This window comes from Cydia strobilella, chromosome 14, assembly GCF_947568885.1.
Source record: "Cydia strobilella chromosome 14, ilCydStro3.1, whole genome shotgun sequence".
In the NCBI taxonomy this organism is placed as follows: domain Eukaryota; kingdom Metazoa; phylum Arthropoda; class Insecta; order Lepidoptera; family Tortricidae; genus Cydia; species Cydia strobilella.
Window position 1 is genome coordinate 9,124,641 of NC_086054.1, and position 20,736 is coordinate 9,145,376.

The 20,736-nt window shown below is 36.9% G+C and overlaps 1 protein-coding gene across 2 annotated transcripts in view; it reads left to right on the forward strand.

The window, feature by feature from the left end:
• The window catches only part of LOC134747145 (striated muscle preferentially expressed protein kinase-like), a 58,038-nt gene that overhangs the window by 19,977 nt on the left and 17,325 nt on the right, over window positions 1-20,736 (forward strand). For both annotated transcript variants that reach the window (XM_063681728.1, XM_063681727.1), the window contains exons 2-4: window positions 1,136-1,179; window positions 13,519-13,609; window positions 16,298-16,501. In XM_063681728.1, coding sequence (XP_063537798.1) covers window positions 1,146-1,179; window positions 13,519-13,609; window positions 16,298-16,501 — 329 coding nt within the window. In that variant the 5' untranslated portion in view covers window positions 1,136-1,145. The remainder of the gene's footprint in view (window positions 1-1,135; window positions 1,180-13,518; window positions 13,610-16,297; window positions 16,502-20,736) is intronic.

Sequence of the window (20,736 nt, forward strand, 5' to 3'; positions counted from 1 at the left end):
TAAAACAGTCCCTTCGGTCGTGTTTTAATTTATCGCCACTCGTTTCGGATTTCCTATTTTTCGCACTTGTATCGTAATGTACTATTGTATGTATACCGGGTGTTGCCTGTAACACGAGCAAATAATTAAAACATAGATTGTACTTAAACGGTGACACTTTTGTTCAATAACTTTAAATACTTCCTATTTTTATACAAAATAAATATTATCTTTAATGTACTCCATTATCATTCACGTTGCCACACTTGCCACACCTTAAACATAACAAATTTCGCAATACATTGCGTCTTAGAAAAAACTAAAGTATATTGAAAATCAAAGCACAAATTATTTTTAAAAGTCGTTGAACAAATGTTGGTCAGTATGAGGAGTACAGCCTACAGTTTCATTTTTGCTCGTATTACAGGCCCCAGCCGGTATACTGTTAATTTAATGTAGGTAGTTCTTGCTTACTTTTTTTGTTCCCGGCGTTTATACCGAAAATATTCGAGTTACATAAACTGGCAAATCTCTGTTTTTTTTCACTTAAATATAAGTAGCATTATATTACACTTTGGAAAAAAGTAAATTTTGGACCTTTTTGCCCGATTTAAATTTTAAAATAAGTACTTAAATAAAATTAAGTTATAAACTTACCCCAGAGTTTTGAGTGCGGAAATGAATTCGTGCAATTATAACTTTGTTTATTGACTGAACTATGAAAAAAATAAGTACCTATAGTAGCTCAAAACCAAATGTGATTAAAAAATTAAAATAGTTTCTAATTTTACAATTCTTATCTATTTTTTGGCTAGTGTAAAACATTCCCGCACCCAAAACCCCTGGGTATGGTTATAAAGATTATATCAAAAGTGCCTATCATATCATATCGTGCATAAACCATGGTAATTATAATGAGACGACTCATTATACATAATTACCTACGGTTTATGCATGCTTGCTGTCACCCGTGTTGTATACAAATTGATTATATGTACGTTACGTTCATTTACGTACGTGTATAATATTATTATTAACCATGGCACAAGTTGCATCTGTACACGTGTCATGTAAAGGTACTTTGTACTCTATATTTTCTTTCTCGTGTACATAATTGCATCCATTTACGAAACTAATTTAAAATGTTTACTTACAGATCATCAGAGATGATACACGTCGACGAAACTGACCCGGTTGGAGGTAAGAATCCACAACAACACAATTATCTGACCATTATATAATATTTAGGCCTTAGTTCTTAGCAATAAGACTTAAGACAGGTCAGTTAACTTTGTGCAAGATGGTAAGTTAAGAACAACCTGCCATAAAAGGGACTTATTGCCGTGAACGCTATTGCAAGATAATATTTTAATATACTCTAATCACATGTACGAGACTGCCTTGGTTAGGATTCTATATATTCTGAATAACCACTTAAAACTTTCTTTTCTAGTTATTTTTAGTGTTTTTCTTTAGTTTTATGTGTACGTGTTTACCACTTAAAATATGAGGTTATGAGTCTAATGAAAAGTATGTACAATACGTTACATATATGTATGGACATGGACATGTCCATGCTCGATTTATACACACCTTATGTTTAACTTAACATAAGGGTTTTGAATGATTCACGGTTACTCTCACTACTTATATTGACAGGGATATGGACCGTGATTACCTTTTGTATTATTTGCGAGCTCCCGATATTTCGACGCAGTTATACGCATCTTACCCGTCAACAAGATGCATGTAATGTAAGTGCGTCGCAATATCGGGAGCTCGAAAACAATACAAAAGGTAATCACGGTCCATTTCCCGGTCAATATAAGTCTAACCTAACATAAGCGATAGCGTAGGTACAAACTTTTATTTTCTGATAAATCTTTGTCTGAAAGTATATCGTCGTTTTATGAAAAAATTATACCAATTACTTTTTCGAAAACCCATCTACGTCTGGGTTATTTAGACTCAGAATCACAAGTACTATTGAATAAGACAAAGAAAAAATGTGTCCCCAGTTGTTCATACAAATTTTGGGTGTCAGTTTTGTAACGGTCCATACAAAATGTATGTGCAAAATGCGTTATAAAACTGACACTTTTTTGGGGACACATTATTTTTCTTTTTAAATCAATAGTCCTCGTGATTCTAAGTACTAAAACTAAAAACTGATGCAACTTAAAAGTTGATGAACTTTCGAAAAAAAAAAAAAAGTGAAAATACCTATCTAAACATGTTTGTAGAACTTTTTATATGATTTCGGTAATAAGACCGCTGACAGTTTTTTTTGACAATGACCGTGAAAAAATCTTTCTAAGCCGTGATTTCATAGGGATACTTGGAAAATATTCAAGTTACGTCATATAGGTTACGATGAATGAAATAAACTTTACTATTTTTAATACCTCCATACTACGCCATTTTACTACTCGCCTCTGAATCATTGTGTACTACTGGAAGAGGGAACTACGGAGTTATGACCTATTAATATACGTGTATGCCTAGTCGCACACAGGCTTATATTACTCTCTCTCTCTTCCTAGCTATACTTATATCCCACGTGGTGGTGGGGTCAACTTTCATCTACGACATCGTCCTCGGATAACTTGCACTCACTCATATCCTTTAGCACTACATCCTTCCATCTTGTTCTGGGTCTTCCCCTGGATCTTCTACATGGATGGAAAGTTGTAGTGCCCAATTTCCTACGTAGAAAACAGGCTTACCGCTTATGTTACTGCTTGTAGAATTTAACCATTTAACTAGGTATTAGTTTAACTGTTTCGGCATTCAGTTCTGGGCTCTATAAACTACATACATACATACATACGATTACAAGCTGAACGTAGGAGATACTTTTGGCTTTTATGAAAAGTAGGAGAACATAAGCTAACTAATTTGGTTAAATTTTTGCGTTATGAAATGTCCAATTTAAACCCTGGCTCAACAATTAAAGTCCGAGACTGTAAAGTAGTATATTTGCTACTTAGCTAGTGATTCAAACTATGGCCATTTATTGAATGCATAAATGGCAATCATACATTGTGTTGTGACATTGTCGTAATCCTCATAAGGTAGAGCTATGTAATATGTTAAGATAGATCCTTGTTACATCAACATAATCAAGGACATTCATTTTACATGATCACTGTTAAGTTCTATAGTTTATTATTATCGCACAAGTTTCTATGAAATCCGGTCAAGGCAAAGCACATACAATGTAAGTACTGGCATCCCCACCCTTATACCTTCATCACTATTACCACGATTTCTGAATTTACCGTCAACTGACTTGTAAACCCGTGATAGTACACGCTACACAGATGTAGTGTATAATCCCTTACCATCGTATTTTCACGGAAACGCACGAACGTGTTATGCTATTTCAGTCTGTCTCAGTACAAAAAGTACTGAGGTTGACTGTGCTTAACATGTCCATGATTGGTGTCGTCACAGTATCTCTTTTTTAGGGTTCCGTACGCAAAGGGTAAAAACGGGACCCTATTACTAAGACTCCGCTGTCCGTCTGTTCGTCTGTACGTCTGTCCGTCTGTCTGTCTGTCTGTCACCAGGCTGTATCTCATGAACCGTGATAGCTAGACAGTTGAAATTTTCACAGATGATGTATTTCTGTTGCCGCTATAACAACAAATACTAAAAAGTACAGAACCCTTGGTGCGCGAGTCCGACTCGCACTTGGCCGGTTTTTTTAATGCTTTAATGACAAGCGACGCCTACCATACTATATCTATATCTACCTATATTTGGAAATGTAATATCTATGTAAGATGAATGCGAACTACATACCTACTTGGTTCCTTTAGCTCGGTTCCTACAGCTGCTAGCGTATCTACGCTGCACGCTCCGTTTCACGCTTTAATCGTGTAAGGTCTCATCACAACGCCATTCGTTTGTCACGGATCTTTAGAACAAAGTGCGTAGAATGGAACGTCATGCGAACGCCGACTGTGACGAATTAGTTCCTATATCTAGCTCTAGACATACATTTTATTGTCAACAATTAGTTGTTGAGAATAATTAAGTATTTAAGTACCTATCTATGTTAAAAGATAGCGATGAGAAAATTAATGACCATTCAGGTTAGCATTAAAACCCCTTACCCCTCATGAAAACCCCTTTCAATCTTGCGAACCTTATCTATACATATAATAAAGCGGAAGAGGGTCGAAAGTCTGTACATGGAAGATATTCGAAAAAAAATTGCCTGGGGATACTTAGAATCGATAACAGAACACATTCCAACAGTTTTTAGAATTTTTGTCTGTTTATCTGTTTATCTGTTTATCTGTTTGTCTGTTTATTTGACCGCGCTACAAATGAAAACGGCTGAACGGATTTTGATGCAAACTTTACTAATCTGTCGAAAAAATCCACGGCCAGGTTTTAGGCTATAAAAATTTGAGAAATTTTACCCCTAAGGGGGTTAAAAAGGGGATGAAAGTTTGTATGGGGTTCAAGATTTATTTTAAGCTAGCAATTTGAAACTTCGTAAGAAGATATATTATTGAAATACAAGAAAACTAATTTCAGCGTTTTTGAAAATTCATCCCCTAAGGAGGTGAAATAGAGGTTGAAAGTTTGTATGGAGATCAATTTTTTTTTTGAGTGCGTTACTTGAAACTTTGTATATGAGCATATTATTATAATACAGGAAAAGTGATTTTAGCGTTTTCAAGAATTCGTCCCCTAACAGGGTTAAAAGGGGGTTGAAAGTTTGAATCCATTACAAATGCTTTGAAACTTCTTAGAAAGGTATGATAGACGATTACAAAAAAACTAATTTTGACGTTTTTGGAAATTTAACCCCTCAGGGGGTTGAAAAGGGGATGAAAGTTTGTCTTGGGGTGCAAATTTTATTTTAAGCTAGGAACTTAAAACTTGGCAAAACGTTATTATATTAAAAAGCAAGAAAATTACTTTCAGCGTTTTTAAAAATTCATCCCCCATGGTGGTGAAAAAGCGGTTAAAAACTTTATCTTGATAACTATATCATTTTAGCTACTAGGCCAAGTTAGGTATCGATTTTGTATAAATCGGGTATGCCGAATTCATTTATGATATCAAAATGACACCATTCCCGAGTGAAAACACAAAAAATATGAAAAAACTTTTTTTAATTTCTCTTTACGCTTAAACCGCTAAACCGATTTAGATAAAATTTGGTATAGAGATAGTTTGAGTCCCGTGGAAGAACATAGGGTAGTTTTTAACCAAAAAAATGGAGACTGCGTTTGCATGGAGAAGCGGCCGTGCCCTTTCCTCTTAATAATGGTCACGAAGGTGGGTACTTTAAAAAAATCATTTTTCAGTAAATGTCAAACGATTTGGGACTTAAACGCGTTACCATGCCTTGCCGAAAAAAATCGAATCTTTCGCAAAAGTCTCGCAATGCATTGCGGCCACAAGGGGCACGGTCTCAGGAGACTGAGAAAAACCACGGTGAGAGACTCAGTGGCGCTCTAGCCAGGCAGGTCGCTTCGCTTTCGGCTGAAACGGCAAGCCAGCGCGAGTTCGATTGTGATCCCAAATATATCGTACGTAATACATATGTAGGCGCAGATCCTGACGGAGTGTGGCGCCGGAGAAGCCGTGTTCATCCCGCGTATCCTTCTCATTCCGAGCAACTTCCCGTTCCGCTTCAAGCGCCTACAGGTCCCCGTGAGCGTCTGCTTCGCTATGACCATCAACAAGTCGTAGGGGCAGATGCATTTCAAACTCCGAAAAAAAAAAGGGGCAGACGCTGCCCGCCGCCGGCGTCATTTGACTGATTTGACTGGAGGACCGATTTGGATGACATGATTTTGATGGGAACACCCAAATATTCCGAAATATGTTTTTCCGATTTTTATAACCACGACTTTCATAATCCCGATTATTTATAAGTCCGAAATATCAAAATTACGATTTTTAAAAACACGATGGAATAAAATCACGAATGTGCTATTTCCGAAAACTTAAAATCCGATTGTCACTTGATAGAAAGCTTAAAGTTCCGATTTTACACTTTTCCGAAAATATTTTTTTTCCGAATTCCTAAATTCTGAAAAATCATTGTCCGATCGGAAATAAAATAATTCGGTATTCAGAAATTCGGTTTTTTACAAGATCGGAAAAATGAAATCCGTGATATTCAAATGAAGACTCACGTTTTAGTAATTATTACGGGTACCTGTCGTGCCGCATCATGTTAAATTCGGCATAAAATATGTTTGGCATAAAAATTCGGCATAAATAAATTAGACAGAACTGCGAACCTGCGAACCCGAACTGTTGCTAGAAGTGGGTTAGGTTAGGTTAGAACTGCGACCCCAAAGAAAACGAACTGTTGCCAGAAGTGGGTTAGGTTAGGTTAGAATTGCGACCCCCAAGAAAACGAACTGTTGCCAGAAAAGTGAGTTAGGTTAGGTTAGAACTGCGACCCCCAAGAAAACGAACTGTTGCCAGAAAAGTGGAAATTTAAAAATTGGGATATTTAAAATAGGAATCACGTTAATTCGGAATAAGGGCAATTCCGAATTCGTGATTTTGAAAATCGTAAATGTTAAATTCGGTGTTTGCCACCATCGGAATTGTTATAGTCGGAATTATGTAGTTCGGAATTTACAATATTCGGCTTTTTGGGTTTTCGGAAATATAAATCTTCGTGATTTTCATCATTCGTAATTATGACAGTCGGAATTTTGATGGGTCGAGCATTTAAAAATCGGAATGATAAAATTCGACATTCTAAAATTCGAAATAAAAAATTTCGGAATTATGTAGTGTACCCGATTTGCATAGGTACAGTCAAGGACGTTAAACAAAAATGGTACTGTATCGTTCGAAATACACCTATACTACTCTATGCCATTTAAATCACGACAAAAATTTGAATAAGGGCAAAAAAAATATTCATTTTGTAGTGTAATTTTATTTAGTGGTAGCAAAGAGGATATAATATTATAGAACGGTACTGTCATAGTAAATTTTGTAACCACAGTAAATTCACTGCCATCTATCGACACACTTTAAAACTAAAAATGAAGATTTATTAAAATACGATAAAATGTATTTAAATATGGATAAATGATCTTTTTTATTTGCATTAATAATTTTTTTATTTTGACCCATGTTCTTTCACTGATATGCGTTAAAATTGTTAGATAATAACAAACGAAACCGTCAACGCCCTCTATACGAGAGTAGGCAAAAGGTAGTAGCGACATCTGATCGAGAATCAAATTTTCGTGATTTTCGAGGCACGTTTTTTCCTTAGACTGTATCCATCTATTACGGAGTTATATCTATCTTTGGTGGTAGGTACCTAATTGTAAAATATTTTATCTGGACTACAGTCCTCTAGCGTATCCATCTGTCAACTTTACTTTAAGTTCTGTCTCCAGGGGACAGGGAGATAAATTAGGGGTGAATTAGCCGCTTACTGAAACAGACCGAATTCCACGCAGGCGAAGCCGCGGGCACAGCTAGTATTATAATATATATTCCTATCGTCGTTTAGTACCCACAACACAAGCCTTATTGAGCTTACTGCGGACCTACGGGGCTAGGTCGATTTTTGTAAGATTGCCCCATAATATTTATTTACATATTTATGTGCCTGTACATAATTTCAATTTAAGTAGATACTATTTTAAGACTGTCCTTGCGTCAAAGGATATTCTCGCGGTAAGAGCGTGCGACTTTCAATCCGCAGGCGTTCAAACCCCGGCTCGTACCAATGAGTTTCTCGGAACTTATGTACGAAATATCATTTGATATTTACCAGTCGCTTTTCGGTGAAGGAAAACATCGTGAGGAAACCGGACTAATCCTAATAAGGCCTAGTTACCCCTCTGGGTTGGAAGGTCAGATGGCAGTCGCTTTCGTAAAAACTAGTGCCTACGTCAATGCTTGGGATTAGTTAGTTGTCAGGACCACAGGCTCCCATGAGCCGTGGCAAAATGCCGGGATAACGCGAAGAAAATGATAATGATTACTTCATTACACTGCTCGTTAAATCTTAATAGTCGAATGCCTCAGCAAAATAAACAGAAACCTAGATATTTGGCACGCGCGAGGAATTCGTCTTTATTTTCGACTCCTCTCGCCAGGGGGCTGGTGAAGTGGCGATATTCTGCTTTCCAATATTGATCATGATCACTAAACGTAAAATTTACCTGACTTTAAAAAATAATATTAAATTTGTTGTAATTTCTATGCAAGATTTACTTAAATTGATTTTTGTCGGGTTAATTATACTTATGTAGTTATTATTTATTGTAGAGCATAGTAAAAAAATCTTCACAAATCATTAGTCGTTTTCAAACATAAAGGCAAATTAAACGAGCTAACAAACTCGTATCCACAATTAGAAATAGGTAATACCTAAACCGACATCTAGGCGTGTATTTCATAAATCATGTGATTACCGTCGTATCATATAATCTTAACTCTTTTATATGACTTTAATGTTACTTTTGTTTACGTGGCTTCAGACCTTATCAATCATCTTTTTACGTTACAGGTTAAAAAGAATTCAGGTTGAATGAAACATTTTTTTCAAACTGCTGTCATTTTACTCTTCCTATTTTTGGGCAGGTGTCGTCAACAAGATGTGACGACAGCTCCGTTCCTCGGCGATGATTTGTGACGGCATTTCAAAAGTATTCCAAACTCGACAGATAGCATGCAACTATGGAATGATGGCTTGCAGCGCATTCTAACCAGATTCAATACATTCCGGGCACAATAGCGTTCAGTCAGGGGCCTCTATTCGATTCGATGACAAAGACATGTCGCGCAATATTGATAGCTATCTGTCGTTCTTTCTTGCGATGATATATTACAATATCCAAGAACGAGATATAGTGTCTTTTCGACCGACTAATTAAGTACAGACAGAAGTACGCGCTAAAGTATGTAATAAAACGCCGAAATACGCCGAAAGAAAAGCTTTGTTGCAGGCTGCGCAGCTCCACCTAACCTTCCTTCTTTATATAACCTTCGATAAATGTACCTAAATAGATAACTGTGCAGTTACGAACTGATTATGAAGTGACAAAGGTGGAAGTGCCATGACAAACATCATATTTTTAATGTAGGTATCTGTTTGACATTAACGATGGTACAGACTAAGCTTGGTCTGACTCTAGGACTCTTCTGCGATCGCAAGACAGAAGCGCTATTAAAAGATGCACGTGCTAGTCACATCGTGGCCAACATTCCAGTATAGTATGTGTACAAGAAGGTCGAACGCTATACTTAGATAAATATCGATCTGATCGGGATAGCTTAGAACCTGAGCAAGAAACTAATTCAGACAATTTAGCCTACATAGGCAACATACCCAAGTACAAATGCCGAAATATGTCCATTCATGAAACGGTATTCACCTCTTATAGATCTGTAATGACGGGATGCCAAAAAAAGTGGCACTATAGTGCTCATATGACAGCTGGTCGATGTACAAATCCGTGATACTTACACGGTATATTTATAAGTGTGTCGTGTACATGTATTTATCACTAACTTCATGGTATTTATAGGTAAATGTTGCTAGGTATGTTTCATGTCACTTATTATTATGATGTCACCATGTTGTATTGACTTGTGAAAGAGGCCTAGAGGCCTACTTACAGAATATATGTGACGTTTTCAACCACATTGTCGCTTGTCGATAAGGTTGATTTCGAATTGAAGCTATATGGAAAAAGCGCCTTATTGACAACCAACAATAAGTAAGTACCCTTTTGGTTGAAAATGGCACATATATTTGAATTTTTTGACATACACAAATTGCACATATACAAATGTAAAGAGTTCACTATGTTACCAATATATTTCGAATAGCCTAGCTGGGTTAGGGGTGGTTAGGGCGCCGAGATTAAATGTGCAATTTCTCAACCAAAAGGGTACTTATTGTCGCTTGTCAGTAAGGCGCTATTTCCATATAGCTTCAATTAGAAATCAACCTTATCAACAAGCGACAATGTGGTACCTTTTGGTTGAAAAGTCACAAATTTTAACCTTGCAAGTGCGCCACGGATTGAAAAGATTGGAAACCCCTGTCACTAATCTATAACGTTATGTCTTTAAATGTAAAAAAAACGCATCGATTTTGAGCTACGATATCACAGACAGACATTGGCGTCAAAAATTTAACACGGGGTTAAAATCCATAAATCGACACAATACACGCAAAATGCAAAAAGAGCGGAGCGGCCAAGATTTAAGGGGCCCACTGACTATCAGTCCGCCGGACGACATCGGCCTGTCAGTTGTTCGGAACTGTCAAATTTTTGTTCTAACTGACAGGCCGATATCGTCCGGCGGACTGATAGTCAGTGGGCCCCTTTGGGTTAGATCTTTTTGCGATGCAATGTGTCCCGATGTTATTCTTCAACCGAATAATTAAGCCCCCGAATTAAGCGGGAGTTGGCGGCGGTTGAGCCCGGCGAGACAAGTGCAGGATCGATAACCTTTATGAACCGTGTTTTGTCTGCACTCGTTGGGCCGGCGCTCGGCGCGTGTCACACCGACGCATGCAAGCGAATGGAATAAGTCAATACATTTGTTACTTGCGTATTTAATGGCAAATGTATGAATTCGTAATTTTTATATGTACGTTTATCTCTATTTTTAACGCAATAGGTACACATTTAAAAGTCTCCGTATTATGAAGTCGCTTCCTGCGTAGGTACAACGCCTACAACTACATCGGTACGACAATATGGTGTAACGTTGTGTGTGGTTTTAACGGTAACGGTAACGTGAAGTTTTAACGGCATTTATTTGTTGGACAGAATAACAGACAGTCAGACCCCGAAACTAACTTTTTCTTTACTTTCATGTCACTTTTATAAGTTCTCATATTTAAAATATTTCTGTTTGACCCTTAGCTACTAATTTAGTTTAACGAAATCGGACCATTGATCATAAAACTCAAAAGATAATTAATTTAATTAAGATTACTTAAATTAAGCCCTTAGTCAAACAATGTCATATAAATAATTTTGAGATACTGGCGCATGCTTTTAAAGGACCTAACAGAAAAGTCGTCATTAAATAGGTATCTACAGGTCATCATAATAGCACGCGCGCGATTTGTACTGAACTGTCAAAATCCTCGATAAAATCCGCGCCAGCTTTCGTGAATCAACCTTAAGCTATTACAGTACGGTGTGAGGGCGTCTAATTAAATGCTATAGTTGAACGCACCGCGGGCGCCGGCGTGTGACGCACCTCTCTAACTATGCACGTGGATAACTCATTGATCACCTACATACCTGTATGACCTATACACGCAGGTAGATATACTTACACTACTACACTAAATTCAAAATCCTTATTAAAATATGACTATCTGTCTGTCTGTTCACGCTTAAACCGCTTTAAAAAACTTAGTTTAAGTCACGGGAAAGGACAAAGGATAGACTTTATCAAGGAAATCCTCCCTTAAGGGTGTAAAAAGAGGTGTAGAATTTATTATTGAAGTACCTACCAATCCTACACAGACAAAGCTGCGGACAGAAACTAGAATATCATCAGTATAGGAGAATTTAGAGGAAGTAAACCATTCGAAAATGCTTACTTTGTTACCTTTAGTGACGCTATAATTGCATTGACGCAATCAGAGAAAAATTTAACAACGAATACTGCATTTAATTTGAAATTACTCAGCAATACATCGCATAGAACAGGAATGGTCTCAAACTTAGTCTCAAATGACATAAGGTGAACATATAACAATAAGTACAGATGTAGTGCATATTATTTTCCTTCGTATTTTCACGGAAACTTAGTACCAACGTGTCTTGCTATTTCAGTCAGTCTCGGTACAAAAAGTTCTGAGACTGACTGAAGTAGCATGACAAATCCGAAGGTCCCCGAGAAAATACGAAGGAAAGCAATTTTGCACTACATCTGTACCATTTATTACACTTAAAAATTTAAAAAGCTTAAAACGGGTAAATACAGTTTACGGGTTTTTTTGGACATAAATTCTCTAACACCTTCATAAATGAAATTATTTTAAATTTAATTGACACTATTAAAAGATATTGAGATAATGAAAGTGTCACTCTTAACTATTAACGCCACAAATTGCAATACAATTTAAAAGGTATGTAGCTGATTATTTGTCCTATATCAGAAATGACACATTTTATTGATTACGAAATCGTAATAATATAGGTATATTCATACAAACTTATTTATAAAGGTAGGGGAAAACCTTGAGAATATATTAAAATTGTAGAACTATGGTGCGTTTTAACCGATTTACTTTCAACCCACGAGCGATATCCGGAGTATCCGGACTCCGGTACTCTCCGGTTTCCGCACTTTTTGAAAAACCGCAAGTAGAATATCATGGCCAGACGTCGGATTTAAGGGAGCAAAATTAAATAGCAACAATCACTGGTACATGGGAAAAGCATAGATAAACTCAATAGTTTATCGATTTAGGACCTCCCTATTTGTTATTTAATTGCCCTAAAATCCGATGTCTGCTCATAGCATTACCTTTTATTGGTTGTGAAGTTTACTACGGAAATGTATCCACTAGGTTCGAATGATATCTAATATGTGAAGCACTGATGTGCTCCACTACAGTATATTTCTGATCTACATCAATAGTCACTACACTACACCAACGAGCAACGAAAACGTAAACTCTTAACAATAACTAAAAATAAAATAATGGCCCGTTGACGCGGCCATAGCAAAACTGCAATATTTTTATAGCGCCCAAAAGTTCCATAACGCATTCATTTACAGAAGAACCTTATTTCAAAATACCGTAAAGACCCTTTTAAGTAACAAAATATTGTTGACGTTATACAACTTTCAAAAGGCCCGGATTCCACGCGTTGAGCTTACGCAAGTGTAATCCAGGCCTAAATCGTTAAATTTTACGAGTCGAGAATGCCGTCTTTATGACACTTTCTCGGCTAAACGGATAATAATCCGATAGTACACACCTAAGTCTTTATTAAATTATATCTCGAACCTTGTAACTTTTTACCCAGTTTTTCAAAAGGCGTGATTAGTTGAACTGTGCGTAGACATAGTAAAAGAAGGTAGGTACACTTTTTTCCAAAACGACTAAAACGTGTTTGTGTGTTTTATACTAGACATTGACTTTTATCTACTATTATATAGCGTCAATCTAATAACTAATCAAATAATCAATACTAAAGTAAAGAGTCCGCCGGTCCGACGGACGATATCGGCCGACGGACGATGTCAAATTTTTGTTCTAACCGACAGGCCGATATCGTCCGGCGGACTGATAGTCAGTGGGTTCCTTAAGCTTTGTTTATATTTATTTATCAAAGACCGCTAGAGGAAAGAGGGGGCTTTCTTTCCTTCTGAAGTCCGAATGTTCAAGATACGTAACCGCCGTAACTACGTTTGCAACTTTGTGCGCACTTTGATCAAAGTGACTCATAGTTAATATTCATTATGTGCCTCGTCTCGCCTCGTCCAAGTTTTCGGGTTAGAAAAAAAAACTAAAAGTAGATTGTATGTTGTCCACAGAGATAGAGCCACCATTCGCATGCCGAGATGTCACCATCAAGCGCAGTACAGATGTCAACGACTTCTATGAAATGCTCTCGGAGATCGGCCGGTGAGTATCTTCCTTTATGATCCACAGTTATCGGAAAAGGGTGAAGTTAGCTCGTTAACAGTGTTAAAATACTTACCAGACTTACTTATTACTTATGTGCCGTCGGAAAGTTTTATAGAGTTAGACCAAGATAAGTTAGCAGTGATTTTATTAGCACAGACTGTGCAAGTCTTATTTTAAACGGTTTAATTTCATAGAAGTTTGACTAATATTCATCAAAAATTACGAGATTTCCACATACATTTCGGAAATTTCTTATATTTATATGGGGAACTACGATCTACACTCCATTTCCAAATTGAAATTTTGTTTATTTTTTGTAAAGTTTTCCGGAATTTTCTGAGCACTTTTCCAACTTTTACGACATGTTCGGCAACATGCACATCTTTACTTGTATAGTGGTAAATACATAAGTCTCATTTTATTTATATTTGCTTACCTATATTGATTGTAGAACTTTATTTACATAAAGCTCTTTACAGAGATGGTTTTGATTGATGATATATTATATGTCAAAACCTACCTTTTTAGCTGCAATATTTTATTGATTTTATTTAATAAAATTGGTCTATAGCAAATACCTATATATATTATTATCTCTTTCAATTTAATAAAACATATGACATTTTGCGGCTATTGTAAGTTATGAGTAAATAGCGCGCGTATAGTCAGCATCAATATGTAGTAGCAAAGAGAATATATAGGATAGAGGGGTTTTGCCATAGTAAATTTTGTAGTCACCGTAAATTTACTACCATCTATCGACACACGATTAAAACTAACAATAAAAATATCAAAAAATATGTATATATGGATAAATTATTTTTTATCTGTAGGTATTTATTATTTTTATATGATTTTGACGCATGTTCTTTCACTGGTATGGTATGTGTTAAAATTGTTAAATAACAAACGAAACCGTCAACGCCATCTAGCCGAGAAGAAGCCAAATGTTGGTATTGGTGCCCCATCTGCGGTAGAATCAAATATTCTTGATTTCCGATGCACGTTTTTTCCTTAGACTGTATTCATCTTATACGGAGTTACATAGGTCTTTGGTAGTAGCATGTGGAACAAAGTATCTGCCACCCTGAAATACTTTTCCAGTCTACAGTTCGCGTCCAAAAGTCATCTCTTTTTAGTCCGTACCCAAAGGGTAAAATCTGGACCCAATAGTAATAACTAAGACTCCGCTGTCTGTCTGTCTGTCTGTCCGTCTGTCACCAGGCTGTATTTCATGAACTGTGATAGCTAGACAGGAAATTTTCACAGATGATGTATGTCTGTTGCCGCTATAACAACAAATTTTAATAAAAACAGAATAAAATAAATATTTAAGTGGGGCTCCCATACATCAAACGTGATGTTTTTTGCCGTTTTTTTGCGTAATGGTACGGAACCCTTAGTGCGCGAGTCCGACTCGCACTTGGCCGGTTTTTGTTAAGTATTAGAGAACGGTAGATACTTTTGACGCGTAGACTGATCCGTTACTTTTGATGCTGACTTGACTGTACATGGTTGACCAGGTTGACACTAATAATTATCTACACATATACTGCTGTTCTACACAGATTAGATAAGTATTATCTTCGTTATATTATATTAATAAGTGTGAATCAGGGCTGAACGGATTTATCCTTATCAATACGTGCTGTTTGGAAAACATTGTCGAGTGCCTGAACACAATGACTACCGACTACCGACAAGGCGGTCGATCGTACTTAGATGACAATCGTTTGCAGAAAACGAAACAAAACGCTATTGGCTCTCTATCACTAGGGCCTGACACTCTTTGATAGAGAAAGATAGTCTTATTGCGATTCCTAAAAATAAAGAAAATAGTGCCATGCTTTGTCCTTATCACCGACCGGGTGGCATCATAGGTAGGAGGCGATGGCGAAATACCGAAATTTATAAGTGAAAGAGAAAAAATCCTATGCTGCCCAAATTTTATATTTCTTTCTCTTACCCCCGGTCGCTCGGCGGCGCGTCTATAACTACTTGTTTATACTATGTCTATGATTCCATATTAGTGCGATAAAGACAGATAGCGTTTCGTTTCTTTGTAAACGATTGTCATCTTGGCTAGGCCCCCTGAAAAGGAACTCTTAACTACAGATGTGCAAGTTCGATCCGCAAACAAAAATAAATGAGTAGTTTCCGAATTTTATGTATGTGGAAAGTTCGTAGCTTTGTAAACTCCGACGGCATATCAATACTAGTACCTAACTTACCTACTTTGTACCTAATAATACTTAGTAGTCAATCGTTAACTCGTGCACCTTTCAAATTAATACTTAGACGGTGGGCTCAGTACCAAAACTGCTGTAACGATGGTTTTTTTTTCACTAGAACTGGCCCTTTTAACAATTGTCAGATGAAAATTGTTCACATGAATAGAAAACGCCAATCGAAATTTAAAATATAATGTATGGAAATTGTCACGTGACTTTTCGTAGCATCTGTCATCTCGATACATATTTTCGTTTGCCGTTTGTCGATGTACATACGAATCTCATTTTGGCTAGGCCCCCTGGCCACACCGGCTGCGCATCAACATAATAGACGACATCCAAACTGCTACTTATATGAGTATGTACAGAACCAGCACACCACAAATTACAGTACTAATGCAGTCCGAAGGTGTCTAATTATGTCATATTCTTTCAACCGCTCTTTACATTCCAGGGGTAAATTCGGCACAGTATACCTGTGTCGAGAGAAGAGCACCGGGCTGGAGCTAGCGGCCAAGCTGGTGTCCGTGGCGCGACGGGACGAGCGTCGCAACGTCGAGCGAGAGGTGGACGTCATGCGCCGCCTGCGACACCCGAGGCTCATACAGCTTTATGATGCGTATGAGTGGGGGAAGCACATGTGTGTCGTGCTTGAACTGTAAGTACGCCCAGATTTCTTTTTCTTGCTCTGCTAACACTTCGATGTTGCTATAAGTTTAGCCATTCGTTCAATTTTTATTTTTACATGGTTAAAGTTTTTTGGCTGTGAAATAAGGTGCCAGATTGACGCAGTTAAAATAATCTCAAAATATAGAGATTGTAACTGAGTTAAGACGAATGTTTGTACCTCTTATGAAATAAACAGTTTTTTTTTAGCCATTATTTGATTTTATAGTAATTTAGTTGACAGATCTGGGTTCTTTCAATTTTCAATGAAACGACTTGCTCGCCAGACTCTAGTTTACAGGTGGTCGTACTCAACTGTGTAAGGTCCTGGTGTGCCTTACAGAAGTCCTTGTACAATTGTACATCTGGTTCGAAGGACCAATTTTAAAACCCTACCCCAATCTCTAAATCTTCGTCTCGTCAAGTCAATGTCAATTATGGTTTATTTGTTACAACTGATAAACTTGTTTAATGTAATAATTGTAATACCTAATATGTATATGTAACTACAGTATTCGTAATCCTTTGGAAATAATAAATTATAAAATGCCATGTCCTCTCATAATAGAATGGTTCGACATTTAATACAAGTGTTAGTGCCAAATACCAATTATCTATACATATAATAAAGCGGAAGAGGGTCGAAAGTCTGTACATGGAAGATATTCGAAAAAAAATTGCCTGGGGATACTTAGAATCGATAACAGAACACATTCCAACAGTTTTTAGAATTTTTGTCTGTTTATCTGTTTATCTGTTTGTCTGTTTATTTGACCGCGCTACAAATGAAAACGGCTGAACGGATTTTGATGCAAACTTTACTAATCTGTCGAAAAAATCCACGGCCAGGTTTTAGGCTATAAAAATTTGAGAAATTTTACCCCTAAGGGGGTTAAAAAGGGGATGAAAGTTTGTATGGGGTTCAAGATTTATTTTAAGCTAGCAATTTGAAACTTCGTAAGAAGATATATTATTGATATACAAGAAAACTAATTTCAGCGTTTTTGAAAATTCATCCCCTAAGGAGGTGAAATAGAGGTTGAAAGTTTGTATGGAGATCAATTTTTTTTTTGAGTGCGTTACTTGAAACTTTGTATATGAGCATATTATTATAATACAGGAAAAGTGATTTTAGCGTTTTCAAGAATTCGTCCCCTAACAGGGTTAAAAGGGGGTTGAAAGTTTGAATCCATTACAAATGCTTTGAAACTTCTTAGAAAGGTATGATAGACGATTACAAAAAAACTAATTTTGACGTTTTTGGAAATTTAACCCCTCAGGGGGTTGAAAAGGGGATGAAAGTTTGTCTTGGGGTGCAAATTTTATTTTAAGCTAGGAACTTAAAACTTGGCAAAACGTTATTATATTAAAAAGCAAGAAAATTACTTTCAGCGTTTTTAAAAATTCATCCCCCATGGTGGTGAAAAAGCGGTTAAAAACTTTATCTTGATAACTATATCATTTTAGCTACTAGGCCAAGTTAGGTATCGATTTTGTATAAATCGGGTATGCCGAATTCATTTATGATATCAAAATGACACCATTCCCGAGTGAAAACACAAAAAATATGAAAAAACTTTTTTTAATTTCTCTTTACGCTTAAACCGCTAAACCGATTTAGATAAAATTTGGTATAGAGATAGTTTGAGTCCCGTGGAAGAACATAGGGTAGTTTTTAACCAAAAAAATGGAGACTGCGTTTGCATGGAGAAGCGGCCGTGCCCTTTCCTCTTAATAATGGTCACGAAGGTGGGTACTTTAAAAAAATCATTTTTCAGTAAATGTCAAACGATTTGGGACTTAAACGCGTTACCATGCCTTGCCGAAAAAAATCGAATCTTTCGCAAAAGTCTCGCAATGCATTGCGGCCACAAGGGGCACGGTCTCAGGAGACTGAGAAAAACCACGGTGAGAGACTCAGTGGCGCTCTAGCCAGGCAGGTCGCTTCGCTTTCGGCTGAAACGGCAAGCCAGCGCGAGTTCGATTGTGATCCCAAATATATCGTACGTAATACATATGTAGGCGCAGATCCTGACGGAGTGTGGCGCCGGAGAAGCCGTGTTCATCCCGCGTATCCTTCTCATTCCGAGCAACTTCCCGTTCCGCTTCAAGCGCCTACAGGTCCCCGTGAGCGTCTGCTTCGCTATGACCATCAACAAGTCGTAGGGGCAGATGCATTTCAAACTCCGAAAAAAAAAAGGGGCAGACGCTGCCCGCCGCCGGCGTCATTTGACTGATTTGACTGGAGGACCGATTTGGATGACATGATTTTGATGGGAACACCCAAATATTCCGAAATATGTTTTTCCGATTTTTATAACCACGACTTTCATAATCCCGATTATTTATAAGTCCGAAATATCAAAATTACGATTTTTAAAAACACGATGGAATAAAATCACGAATGTGCTATTTCCGAAAACTTAAAATCCGATTGTCACTTGATAGAAAGCTTAAAGTTCCGATTTTACACTTTTCCGAAAATATTTTTTTTCCGAATTCCTAAATTCTGAAAAATCATTGTCCGATCGGAAATAAAATAATTCGGTATTCAGAAATTCGGTTTTTTACAAGATCGGAAAAATGAAATCCGTGATATTCAAATGAAGACTCACGTTTTAGTAATTATTACGGGTACCTGTCGTGCCGCATCATGTTAAATTCGGCATAAAATATGTTTGGCATAAAAATTCGGCATAAATAAATTAGACAGAACTGCGAACCTGCGAACCCGAACTGTTGCTAGAAGTGGGTTAGGTTAGGTTAGAACTGCGACCCCAAAGAAAACGAACTGTTGCCAGAAGTGGGTTAGGTTAGGTTAGAATTGCGACCCCCAAGAAAACGAACTGTTGCCAGAAAAGTGAGTTAGGTTAGGTTAGAACTGCGACCCCCAAGAAAACGAACTGTTGCCAGAAAAGTGGAAATTTAAAAATTGGGATATTTAAAATAGGAATCACGTTAATTCGGAATAAGGGCAATTCCGAATTCGTGATTTTGAAAATCGTAAATGTTAAATTCGGTGTTTGCCACCATCGGAATTGTTATAGTCGGAATTATGTAGTTCGGAATTTACAATATTCGGCTTTTTGGGTTTTCGGAAATATAAATCTTCGTGATTTTCATCATTCGTAATTATGACAGTCGGAATTTTGATGGGTCGAGCATTTAAAAATCGGAATGATAAAATTCGACATTCTAAAATTCGAAATAAAAAATTTCGGAATTATGTAGTGTACCCGATTTGCATAGGTACAGTCAAGGACGTTAAACAAAAATGGTACTGTATCGTTCGAAATACACCTATACTACTCTATGCCATTTAAATCACGACAAAAATTTGAATAAGGGCAAAAAAAATATTCATTTTGTAGTGTAATTTTATTTAGTGGTAGCAAAGAGGATATAATATTATAGAACGGTACTGTCATAGTAAATTTTGTAACCACAGTAAATTCACTGCCATCTATCGACACACTTTAAAACTAAAAATGAAGATTTATTAAAATACGATAAAATGTATTTAAATATGGATAAATGATCTTTTTTATTTGCATTAATAATTTTTTTATTTTGACCCATGTTCTTTCACTGATATGCGTTAAAATTGTTAGATAATAACAAACGAAACCGTCAACGCCCTCTATACGAGAGTAGGCAAAAGGTAGTAGCGACATCTGATCGAGAATCAAATTTTCGTGATTTTCGAGGCACGTTTTTTCCTTAGACTGTATCCATCTATTACGGAGTTATATCTATCTTTGGTGGTAGGTACCTAATTGTAAAATATTTTATCTGGACTACAGTCCTCTAGCGTATCCATCTGTCAACTTTACTTTAAGTTCTGTCTCCAGGGGACAGGGAGATAAATTAGGGGTGAATTAGCCGCTTACTGAAACAGACCGAATTCCACGCAGGCGAAGCCGCGGGCACAGCTAGTACTAAATAAATACGTAACACGTAACTAAGCCATGTGTATATGTTAGGACTATGTTCTGGCGATTGATCAGCAATGTCTGGGTATAGGTAATAATTCCTTGTTTACACTTCGAATTCCTAACTGGCCGAATCAGGAACGGCGTTATTCCTGGATATTTAAAATCTCTGTACCTCTGCCTTCTTTATGAATATTTAATTACTTTAACACGGAAACATGATGGAAACTTAATACATAATTATAATATTTAAGCATAAGTTTTTGTATCCACAAATGGTCTTTCAGATCACATT